The sequence below is a fragment of the Rhinolophus hipposideros genome (genome assembly GCF_964194185.1).
Source record: "Rhinolophus hipposideros genome assembly, chromosome: 9".
NCBI lineage: Eukaryota > Metazoa > Chordata > Mammalia > Chiroptera > Rhinolophidae > Rhinolophus > Rhinolophus hipposideros.
Window position 1 is genome coordinate 25675786 of NC_138055.1, and position 13614 is coordinate 25689399.

Genomic DNA, 13614 nt, shown 5'->3' on the forward strand with positions numbered 1-13614 from the left:
CCCATGTAAATAACCACAATTGATAAACACAGTTGAGGAGGAGACTCTCAATAAACCAGGTAAACAAAATATGTGCTATAAGCATCAGGAAGTCTCTTTTTCCAGACACTCTGATGTTTGCTCAATGGATCAATACAGAGTGGCCACATAGCTGAAATGGATCCCATGCATGTGATCAACAATGTTGTCTTCTACTCCCAAGGATGACCTGGAACTAATGAGTGCCCAATCTGCCAAATGCAATGGCCAAATCTGAGTTCTCTATGAGATACCAATTCTGGGAGGAACAGTTGTTTAGCCTGGTGGTAGATTAATCACATTGGCACTCAACCATATTGAAGAGGGCAATGCTAGGATTTAATAAGGTAGACTCTTAATCCAATAATGAATTTGACTTCCTTCCAACAGATCTTCTGCAGTACCATCATCCATAGACCCAAGGACTCATAGTAAGCTGTATCCATATCCCTTGTATTCAGTCTACCATTTTCTCTGCACTGATCATCTCTTTAGGGCTACCTCAGACTATCATAGCCAATCCTCTCTCACAGGTTTTGGACAATTATTTAGACTAACTGTTACGACAGTTGATTTAATGCAGGCCTGATATTACCTTTTCTCATACTCTCATTATATGCTCCTCATCGCTGGCCTGTGACTTACCAATTGCCAATGAAAAGTGACATTTTCCTCTGTGTGTATACATGTATAATACCAAAGTGTGGTAAAGATAATACTCTGTAGAGCAAACTTTTTACCAATGCTAGAATAGAGCTGTAGATAGGTTTTCTCCCTTACAAAAAAGTGACTTTTTTCAAAATAATTCTGATCTCACTAACTTGAAATTTATTGATCTATTATTTTCCTGTTTTGCCTCATCTAAGCATTTTTTATCTAGACTTTACTAGTCTGATACGTCCCCAAATAGCAAAATGGTTATTTAAAAACTTATCTAGCCAGACACTGATTTTGTTTGTTTGGTATTTATTTGTTTTGTTTCATTTTTATCTTACTATGATATAAAAGATATGAGAGTAGGAAGTATGTTTGTCTTGTTTACTTTTATATTCCTAGTACACTGCACACTAATGACTACTACATGGTAATGACTACTACATGGTAAGTGCACAATAAATATTTGTTCAAAGAATGGAATAAAACAGCCACCTTTATTTACCTTGCAGCACACAGAATTTTAGCCAGCAATTAATATGTCTATCCATTTTCATTTATCAACACATCCTGTGTGGTTTTAAACAGCTATACCTGAGTAACTTTTGGCTATTTTTGGATTTCCTTTTAGTCTTTGGTACATTGTGTTAGGAGAAATATCCAAGGCTGAAAGTACTTTCCATTTTCTTTTTGCTCTTTTCTGGGTAGCATCACATGAAAATATTTGAGGAGATGGAAGGTGAAGATGGCTATATGAAGCTGAATTGCAATAATCATTTCAAATCCAGGCAGAAATCTAAAGGTAGGAATACTGTTTCTCCTCACTCAGACTCCAATTTAAAATTGGATTATTCTCATAGGAAGAGAGTTATATTTGAACACTTTTAAAGCGTTAAAGTTAACTATGTTCTGGGATTTTTAAAAATGTTGTACCTTATCTGACATAGGTTTTATAGATTCATGTAAACATCAAATAAAAAAAACAAACAGTATTTTTGCAGCCATGTGGCCTGAGAAATGCTAATAGGATAATGTATAATCTCCTCAATGCTGTAGCATAAGAATAAAAAGGTAACTTTCAAGTTTACCTTTCAAGTAAAAGGTCAAAGTTAGCATTTTGTAATGGAAATTATTCTTCCCACAAAAAACATAAGATTCTTAGAAGCAATTATTTGAGTATGGTATCTATATAAAGATGCCTGTTATACTCAGAAGATGGTAGGTCTAGTTCTGATAGTAGGAGTAGCAGTGGTCCTCCTACAACCAGCACAGGATTTTACTGTTTAAAAAGCATTTTCATTTACACATATTGTATTTTTTAAATTGTCTAAAAAGAGCCATGGGATTGGCAAAAGGGTCTATTGGGAATGAGAGAAGGGAAAAATAAAACATTAATCTTAGTTACCCACCCCAGATCTGTTATATACTGTAGACAAGTTTAATAAACAAGATACCAAGATTCCAATGTTTAAATTCAGTTGTTCTAAAACAAATTTTTAAAATAATTCAGTTGAAATTGTCAAGATCTAAGCTGGGATGATATAAGCCAGAAATTTAGAACTGCTGGTAAAAACTGCAGTTCTGCCGTATGTACTCTTGGTGAATGTCCTTATGTACTATTCCGATTTTGTCTAGTGAATTCAAGATTTTTGTTTTTTCAGAAACATGATACTTTTGTCATCATCTAAAAGCTCAAGGTCTTTTTCATGATCTAATTATCAGGATCCAAACACTTCCTTTTTCATCAGTAACTTATTTTGATGTAGTAAAACCTAGGGCCATTGGAGTTAAATTAACTGAATTGGACTTTTAATCCCGTAGACTAACTGTATGACCTTGGCCAAAATATTTTGTTTCTTAATGTTAATACTTTTATTGACAATAAAGCAAATCTATCTTGTAATTTTTTATGTGGATGTTAAACTAAATTATTAACTATTTTTATCCTAAATTTATAAACCACCTTGTAAAAGACAGATCAGTGAAAAATATATAAAATTTGAGTATAGGTACATAAATATCCATTTAAATAATAAGTGAAATAAGGATTGGGCCAACACAATAAATTAGGCCTGCATTTAAGCAAACATTACATTACTATAAAAGCATATTTTCTTGTGCCATAAATTTGTTTCTAAGCTTCTTTGTAATTGATGAGTAAGGGTAACACAACCAGTTACTTGACTTGCGTTGTAAGACAATTACACCTATTGTTTAAGATGAATACAATTAATCTTGTTCCTAAATCCAGAAAGAAAATATTTCCCTCACAAAGTATATAGAAATAATACAATTAGTGTTCTTGCAGTAGTGATAAGCAATTTCATAGAGCGTTTCCTTAATATTGCCACAGGGATGCGAATGGCATCCAGTCGAGCATTGCTGGAGTGGGCCAATGCAATGCATTCCGGGTAATCAGTTCTCTGGTTATCTGGATTGATATAGTACGTACATTGTGGCTTAGATAAAAGAATATTAATCTTTAATTTATAGCTATGATATTATTTGGCAATGAGTTTAAAATTTCACTTCCTGACAAGTATGGAACCAGTTAATTGCATATGCCTAGAATTAGTCTTCCCTCATAACTTGCAGAGATGTATTTGTAGGATTTTCAGCTATGTAGAGGTCTTTCTACTTTTGCTGGAATAAAGAAACCCCAGCAGCAAGAAAAAATAATACAAACTTACTTTGGATTTATTTTGTAATACAGACAATAGGGCAGTGAATTTCAAACGTTTTACTATGTACAGCATAGTACACAACTGTGTACTATAGATATAAAGAGTTACTCTAATTCCATAAATATCAATTGAAATAAAACATCTAAATATTACCCAGATTTGAGAAATAGCACTTTTATTGTGACTTAGAACACGAATTATTTGTGAAATGTACAACCGTAGTTATGGAATTCAGTGCTTGTTTATTTATAAGCTAGCAAAAACTGGGGAATAATTTTCTGAGTATCAAATTACTTGACTTTATTTTTGGCCACTAGCAAGGCAAATTGGCTACAATGCTTCTACATTGAGAAAATATTTCTATCATTTATGCATGTAAAAATATATGTCTTTATTTTGCTTGTAGAAAGAGGGTATATATCTAATTTCTTCAAAAGTGCTAATATGTGGACAAATATAGCTAAAATTAAAAGAGAATAATAACATATATATCCCTGCCTCTGGAGGTTCCCCATTTATTCCTCTTTAAAGACACCATTCCTGCCAATGCTGATCCAAAAGAATACTATAGCAAAACTTCTATGTAAACGGTATTAACTGGAGATCTATGCTGCTTAGGCTGACACTGATTCCTGTGCAAAAAGTCAAAGCCAGGGAAATATAATGTATCATATATAAAAGTGAGATAATATGTGAATACTCCCAGTACAGTGACTGGTACGTAATCGAACTTCAATAACGTACCTTTCTTTCATTTATTTCTAACAGTGAATCATTAAAATAAAGAATATACGTGACATATATGCACTTGGCATTGGACAATCCAAAAATAAAATAAAAACAATTCCATTTGCAATAGCATTATATATATATCAATATGACATATTCTATTTTTCTATATATATAATACATATGGGGTATATACAACATACATATTATTATATATTATATTATTTGATATATATTTTATATACAGTATAAAACACATATTTATATTATGTATAATATGTTATATATAGACTATAAATTATATATTTACATTATATTTTAAATATTAATATATAATACATATACCACTATATATTATAAATTTTATATATATATATATGTAATATAGAGAGAATTTAATAAATCATTTTCCATTATCGAAAACATCACCAAATAATTAACAAAGCAAGACAGGAAAATGTTTATAAAATGAATAATTACAAGAGTTCTAAAATTCATGAAAAACCATCTCAACATTTCAGATTTCTCCTTGTATACACATTATTATTGTATTATGCTAGTATTTGGATGCATTGGGATTCTTATTTTCATGCTGACAGTGATTGGCCTGAACTTTTGGGGTGAGTATGGAGTTTATTTATTTTTGCACTTTTGAAAGATAAATTGATCTTTAATTCTTCTTAATGTTAAGATCAGCTCCACATTCTAATCTAAAAATGGTAAATTAAACTTTATAAACATACAAGTCATATTACAAAATTATTTAAAATTTAAGAAAAATTAAGAAACAAAACACTCAAATGTAAAACAAGTATTTATTCTGCACCCTTTCTTTTGAATAACCTCCACTAAAAAGTTGACTTGTTAATTTTATTTAACAATTAGTGATATATTTTACAGCATATGTGCTCATTGGTATCACTAAGAGATATAATTTAAATGTATAAATATGCTAGCTGAAAAAAAAGACCTATTTGAAAACCACTTTAGATGGACTTCACTTCTTTTTTTATGTTTAATATGTGTATTCTGAAGTGGTGTTTAATAAGGTATTCTGTACTCATTCTTCTTGAAATAACCAGAAAAATTCATAGTTTCTATAATTTGCTGTTCTTCTGCTGAAACTGTGGTTCTAAAAACCATAGGGCTATAATGGGTGTTGTCATATATAATATTGACATGAAAACATAAACTCTGGGGGCCTTTGAGATGAGATATCTAAATATGGATGAGCCCTAAAGCAACTTCTCTAAGGGAGACAAAGAAGTAAAGGGTCTATTTTTGGGGAGAAATTGCATGTGTTTTTTTTTTTTCCCTAATATAATAGAAAATGTCATAATTTTCTAAGACCAAATAAATGTTCTACTTTAGGTAATTCTTCTGTATTTTGCACAGGATTTTGGTTGGGAAGCTGTGAATCAATCATATCCCCCAGATAGGTTAAATAAACTTTTATATTGAAGTCAATTATTGATAATATGAAATCCATCACCTTGTTAACATTTAATATTAGATGACTATGTTAGTTTTCATGAGTTGATTTAAGTAAGCATTATTTAACCAGTAATTCTTGAGATAGATAAATGATAGATAGATAGATAGATAGATAGATAGATAGATAGATAGATAGATAGATAGATGATAGATAGATACATACATACATACATACATGCATGCATACATACATACATGCATACATACATAGATAAATCTTCGTCATATTTCAGGATACAATCGGTGAAGATACAATCCTAAAAGTTTACATAAAAAATTAGTTAGAGAACCATGTGATTTCACTGATATGTGGGATATAAAACTGAAAACAACGAAGGAATAGGACAAACAAATAAATAAAAACTCATAGACACAGATAATAGTTTAGTGGTTACCAGAGGGTAAGAGGGGAGGCGGGTGATAAATGAAGGGAAACGAGGTCAAATATATGGTGATGGAAGGACCATTGACTCTGGGTGGTGAACATACAATGTGATAAATAGATGGCATATTACAGAATTGTACACTTGAAACCCATGTAATATTACTAACCATTGTCACCCCAATAAATTTTAATTAAAAAAAATAGTTTCTCCCAAAGCAAAGAGAAACAAATTGACATCCGATTTTTAAATGTATATAAAAATATACCTTTTGTACTAATGCCTTCAACGTTCTGAAGTTGATTTTAATGTAAGTTTAAAACAAGAGTAATTAAACAATATAATTTTTCCATGTATTTTTTGGAAACAAATAAAGGGGAGAGCACTGATACTGTAGTGAAGTTAGCCCAAGACTGTAATGAAAAGACACTGTAGGTTATCAGCTGTTCTGTGTTCCTGGAAAGCAATGAATTCAGTCTACATAAAAACAATCTATAAATATTGCAGCTAAAAAGCTGAAGAAACTTGATATTGTGAAAAAAATCTTTGGTTTTTTTGGGGGGAAGGTTGTTTGGAACAAGAAAAAATGACATCAATTAAAAATCTTAGTGGAAAAAAGAAAATAATATACAAAAAAGCAATAGGTATGAGGTTTAATGATACATACAATATTTAGAATTGTGATTAGCACTTAAAGGAATAAAAATAGATACGATAAAAAGTGGTTAATTCTGAGGAAGGAGAGGAGTAGAAGCCTAGTAGAAGAGAGATATTTTGAATTTTTATTTGTATGCCTGTATTTTGTGCTAGTATTTTTATTCTCATATACCAAGATCAGTATTCATTTTTACATGTTACTCATTATATTTTTTCTTTGCACTGAGTACAGATAAAAAAATGGATTTCTCACAGAATGTAAATATCAGCAGTCAAGCAGGTAATGTTCTTTTCTGTATGTAATGTGTTGTTCTATGTTTGAATCAAGAAATTTCAACCAACTGGTCTCATGAATTTAGGCAAATTAAATATTAGTTAAACTTTCAAATGGGGATATAATAACTACATCATAAAACATTTGGTGTAGATTCAACCAGATGTGATGGCTAACTTTATGAATCAGCTTGACTAGACCATGCATGCATGGCCCCCTGATATTTGGGCAAACACTAGTCTAGATGTTGCTGTGCAGGTACTTTTTAGATGAGATTAGCATCGAATCAGTAGATTTGAGTAAATTAGATTATCTTTCATAATGTGACTGGGCCTCATCCAATTAGTTGAAGGCCTTAAGAGAAAAAATACTGAGGTTCCTTAAAGGAAGAGGGAATTCATCTTTCAGATTCCAAACTGGAGCCTCAGCTTCAGCTCTTCCCTGGGTCTCCAGCCTGCTGGCCTACTCTGCACATTTTGGACTTTTCAGCCCCAATAATTACATGAGCCCATTCCTTAAAATCTCTCTCTCTTTCTTACTCTCTCTCCTATTTCCCTGACAAATACACCAATTAATATAGTTTGGAAATAGTATGATGCAGTGGTTCACAACATGGGCTGCAGAGCCAAACTAAGCGGGTTGGAATTTCAGCTCTGATATTTACCTTCTTTATGACTTTCAGAAAACTATACAACTTTGTTACTCAATTTCTCATCTTTAAATTGGGGGTGATAATAACATCTACTTCATAAAGTTTTGTTTTATTATATATATTCTTAGATTTTTATTATGAAAACTAGAAGTAAAACTAGGTACCTTTCAAACCGGGTAAAAAAATTGTTAATACATAATCAATATTATTTCATCTATATCTCCACTATCAACACTCTTCCAAACTAAATTATATTAAAGCAATTACCAGATATCATGCCGTTTAATATTTAAATATTTCAGTACATGATTCTTACCATTAAGGGCTCCTTTTGCTTAACACAATCATAACATCATTGTAACTCCTGCGTTAGTTTTCTTTTGACGTTTAACAGATTACCACACATTTAGCAGTTTAAACTAACAATTATTTAATACCCAACCTCCATGAGTTGGGAGGCTGGGCCCAGCTTAATGAGGTCTTCTGTTCAGGTTCTCACAGGGTATAGTTTAGGTGTTGGCCAGACCACACAACTTTCTGGAGCTGAGATTCCTCCTGCAAACTCATGTGCTTGTTGGTATAATTCAGTTACTTGTGGTTGTAAGAATTAGGTCACTGCTTTCTTGCTGGCTTTCATCCAGGGTTGCTCTAAACTCCTAAAGGGTCCCTGCATTTTCTTGCTATTTGTTACTTTCATACAGCCTCTGAAGACATGGAAGCTTAATTTCTCAATGACAATAGGAGTTCTTTCTGCCTTCACGAAAGGCCCAGTCCACTTTTTAAGGTCTTGTACCTGACTACCCTGTTTCCCCGAAAATAAGACCTAGCCAGAACATCAGTTCTAATGCATCTTTTGGAGCAAAAATTAATATAAGATCCAGTCTTATATTGTATTATGTTAGATAAGACCGGGTCTTACAGTAAAATAAGATGATCCCGGCTAGGTCTTATTTTGGGAGAAACACGGTAAGTCAGGCCCACTTAGGATAATCTCTCTTTTCATTAACTCAAAATCAACTAACTGGGCACACTTCTGTTGTCTTCAAAAGGCCTTCATCTTGCCATGTAATTTAACTTAACGAGGGAAGTGATATCCCATTATATTCGCAGGTATGACAACACTCACGGAGAGGGAATTAAACAGGCCATGTACATTAGGGGGCAGGAATCATGTGGGCCCTTTTAGAATTGTATCTATCATAATTCCTAACAAAATTAGCAATCGCTTCTTAATATTATTTGTTATCTAGTCAGCATTAAAATGCCTTTTTTCCCCCTTTGATTTGTTAGAATCAGAATCAGAAGAAAGATCATAATTGCATTTGGTTAAAACGTCTCAATATCTCTTGAGTCTCTTAATCTTTAGATCCTCTTTACTTCGTTTTATGTTTCCTTTGCCATTTATTTGTTGGAAAAAAATGGGTCATGGTTTTGTATAATTTCCATACTCTGGATTTTTCTGTTTATATTTCCACCAGGTCATTTAACATATTCCACTATTTTATAAAGTTATTTTGAAAACTCAATATATGGTATGTGCTTAGAAACCTGCCTGGCCCCCAGTAGTGGCTATATATGTTTGTTGCTATTATTATGTAAAGCATCTGAGACAGGAATTGATATAAAGTATTGTTAAATAAATGTGTTTCTCCATTCTCATCCCCATATTTCTTCTTCTTATAGAAGATAGCACTTGAAGTTGACTTAATTATGACAACTCTTTGGACAATCAGTGTCTACATGTTGCATTATGTTTTGATGTTTTAACATATCACACTGATCATTTGGACTATTTTTAATGTGTTTTGCAGCTCTAAACTATACTTTATTGACCAGTCTGTCAATATCCACCTAATGGAATCACTTGGTCCAAACGATTCCTTCTCATTAATAATAGTGAATAAATAGCCCCTTTCAAATTATAAATTGGGAGTTATATTTGAGGTCATTTAATACTTTTTAGTCCATAACTATGTACTTGTACAGCTGGGATTAGAATCCAGTTCTCCTGAGTCTTCAAATATTTTTTTGCAAAATTGTATAACTATCTAGGATTGGCAACTCTTGACCTGGTACAAAGTATATTGATAAGGTAAGGATATATATGAATTTTATATATTTAAAATTAGTCCATGATAATCTTTGCTATCTGTTGATGTTACTCTTCCTCTCCCACCATCTTAGCTGGACATATTAATTCAATTTCTTAAAATGCATTTTAACAAAATTTTAGGCTCATAGACAACAGAGGAAAATATTAACAATGAAAATTATGGCATGCTCTAACTTATGGATATTTAATTCAATTATTCAACGATCAACAATTAGACACTATAATCAAAGTGCTACATTGATGGGAAATTCAAAGATGAAAATGACAGTCACTTCAAGAACCTTCCAGTCAGGTAAAAGACTTGGAGATGTTCACAAATGACAAGGACATAGACAATTCATCCTTTGTTAAATGAGTACGTATTATGAGTCCTAGAGGTGGCAGAAATTATGAGTGTGGTTAAAGGCTTTGTTTTTGAAGTGGAAATACGATTGAACATTAAAAGATAAGTATAATTTAGAGGATGAAAAAGGAAGAGAAGCCTATTCAAGGCTAAGGGAACAGTGTGAATGAAAAACACAGGAGGATGAACATGTCCAATGCAATGAGGTAAGCATTGGTAGTGGTAAGTAATCTCACAGAAATGAAGTGCTGGTTGTAAAAACAACCTCCAGAAAAAGGAGTTAGAATCAGATAGTGGAGGGACTTAAGCAACAGGCTTTCATTATTTTTCAGTTGGTAATAAACAGTTAAGAAAAATTATATATCTGTTTCTTCTAATTATGGGGGTCAGAACTCACTCCAACCCATCACCCAAAACCTTTCCCCCATTCTGGGAAAAACACAGATTAATGAATTAATCTCATTCTTGTTCTACTAATAGAGCTGCCTTTTAATCGTGAAAAGCGAGTTAGTAAAAATCTATTTTCCAGTCAATTACATTTGATACTACGCACGTTTTATCTTTGACTGTAGAGTTTAATTAAATTTTTTCTTACATTTTCTTTCAGGAAGTAAGTGTATGTGCCCAAATGACTGGCTATTGAATCAAGGGAAGTGTTACAAGTTTTCAACTTCTTTTAAAACTTGGAATGAGAGTCAGCGTGATTGCACAAAACTCCAGGCACATTTGCCAGTGATTAACAATTCTAAGGAGCTGGTGAGGAATCAAAAACAAGATCTAAGTGCTCAAGGAAGAACTGCTAGGTGCCGTTCTAGGAAGTGTGGGTGGTTTATAGCCATTGCTTTTGAACATTCATTAGCCATAATATAATTACTATTGTTTATGATAAAAAACATATTATTTATTAAAGAAATGATTATTTACCATTTCATCAATGCCTGGCACGTTACCTTACTCTATAATAAGCATTGACATTTTCTTTTCTCAAAAAATGAATGAATGAACACACAATTTTATCCTTAGGAATTCATACAGAAGAGTTTAAAACCTGGATGTCCTGGTTGGATTGGATTATATATTATATCCCCAGAAAAACAATGGCAGTGGATAAATGAACATGCTTTTGTGGAACAAAACATGTAAGCAGTTATTTGAGGCAGAGGGATGATGTAGTGATGTTTTATTTATAGAAAAGTATTTTTAATTAAGCTTCCTTGATGTCCAAGTCTTTTTATCTTTCTTTCTTCTTTCCTCCTTTCTTTTAAAAATGTTTTTCTCTTCACTTTTCTTCTGTTCTTTTTCTTTTCTGTTTTGCTTCCTTTCCTTTTTCTTTTAACATTCAGTAATGTTGACAAATGGAGTCAGAAAGTATTCAGTATGGCATCTGGAAATTACTGTCAAAAAATGATAATTAAAAATTTTTAAGCTGACTTGGATCTCATTTAAAATAATTTAAAGCAACTATTTTCTATACAGTAAATTCAAAGATATGAGTCACTTACATGTAAAAGCATCTGGAACATATAAAAATATCTCTTGAGGTGAAATCAAAAATTGTGAATTTATGAATAAAGTTTTACCCTTAGAAAATTCTCCCAATTATTTTAATATCAATTTCTTCATCTGTACAAAAAGATCAATGAAACTTTCCTCACAATGTTCTTGTATGAACAACATAAGGTAAGGCATGTAAGAGTGCTTTAAAATTCTTAAGTGTCATATACATTTACACATTCTCCGTTAGGCTGTCATATTCTTTACACGTTATAATACCATAGCATCTGAGATGTGGCAAGTTTGAAACAAAGACCATGGAGTGATAGTTACTTTCAGTCTGCATGTTTATGTACTCTTAGGTACTTCTATTCTCCATTTACCATCATCCTTTCATGAATATAAACTATGAAGTAGTATTCATTTTTGGAACCATTTTGACATATGTTTGACAAAAATTAGTAAGAAATGCTTGGGCTCTTTTATTTTATTTGGAAACCAACATATTGTTAGGGAAACATATTTCTTTTTAAAAGCTTTCCTTTAATTATTTAAGAAAAATGATACACAGAGGGTTATAGTAGTGTTTGGTTTTTATATTTTAAACAGTAATCAGTAACTAGAAAGAATAATTAAAAAATAGCTTTCTCCAAAAATATTTTATCCCCACATTTTTCTATCCCTATCATACCATTGAAGTTAAATAAGGAATTTAATAGTCAGCTAAATAGTTTTTATTTTAACTTTAAAAAGAAATTAATTTTTTCCTAGTAGGTTACTGCTTTGTAACTCCTATTGGTATAACATATCAATCACCATGCATTCTTTACTAAAATTTCCATTTTAACATTTAATTACCTTTTAAAGAAAATTATTTATTCTGCTATGTGGAAAATGAATAGATGGAAAATGAAACTGAAGTTCAGTTAGAAGGTAATGACCAGAGATAAGGGGAAGTACCAGTAGTCTGAACTAGAAGAGAATGAATGTAAGGACTTATCTGGGGTAGAATACCCAGGACTTGGTGATCTATGTAAGATGAGAAATGAGAGGGAAGGAAGAGACAGGATGCTTCCAGTCTTCAGGCTTGAGCTTCTATGGTGATGTTACTCAAATAAGAGTGGCATCACAATGGGGAGGACTTGGAGGGCAAGCAAATCAAGAGTGCCCAAATACAATCATCGGCAACAATAGAAGCGTCCATTCAAAAATTCTGCAACATTTGATTGCTGAGGAAAATTTATACAAGTTTGGCTAGAGAAATCTTTAATAAATACAACTATTATTTTAAGATAAATTCTCTAAATCTGTCCTTTATCTCCTAGTTTTTCAGTAATTGGACCAACTAATATCATGAGCTGTGCTGTCACAACAGGAAATCAAGTGTATTCTGAAGACTGTCGCTCCAAATTTAATGGCATTTGTCAGAGAGATGTTGTCTGAACAAGGAAAGCAAATCTGCATTTAAATAAAAAAGTGGAAGAAATGTGTATGGATGTTAACAATGCATATCTATTTTTCAGAGGAATACAAATTTGTTTCTTTTTTATTCAAATATAAAAATTTCAGATATTCTATTCAGAAATAAGACTTCAAAATGAGAAGATATAATAATTTATTTTTAAACAAGAAAACATAACTTCCTATTGTTTTAATGTCTGAAAAATAATTATATTTAATCTTCTAAGCCTGCCTATTCTCTATGTGCGTCCTATTTCTTGGGTTCTAACTCCTGAGCATTTGGTGAAGAAATAGGCCAGGCATGTAGATATAGATACACCATTTTCCCCTTCATGGTGGGCCTTTACACCAAGTTAATTGTTTTCAATTTTTATCAAAAAGAAATCAAACTTTCAACTATAATAACGTATTCTGGTATTGTAAGCATAGGATGTTTATTTGAAGTAATATATAATCTTGTTTTTAATGTAATTCCACAATTTATTATCTTTTAATAAAATTTATTTTAAACATTATTGAGAATGGTCCTACACCCTTAGTTTTCTAACTGAAATTCTATAAAAAGTTTCTTATTTTCCTCTCATTTATTCAAAACATTCATATTTCAAAATAAATGAAACAGTCTGCATCCACTGTGAGGTAGTTATTTCATTTCTTC

The 13614-nt window shown here is 31.8% G+C and overlaps 1 protein-coding gene across 1 annotated transcript; it reads left to right on the forward strand.

Moving 5' to 3' along the window:
- Positions 1-1386: 1386 nt before the first annotated feature.
- KLRF2 (killer cell lectin like receptor F2) lies at positions 1387-12938 on the forward strand (the record flags this gene model as incomplete). The annotated part of the gene is made up of 6 exons (XM_081058214.1): positions 1387-1474; positions 4607-4705; positions 6852-6899; positions 10609-10757; positions 11025-11140; positions 12821-12938. The coding sequence occupies 6 exons, from the start codon at positions 1387-1389 to the stop codon at positions 12936-12938; spliced, it is 618 nt and encodes a 205-aa protein (XP_080914340.1).
- Between the last annotated feature and the right edge of the window lie 676 nt (positions 12939-13614).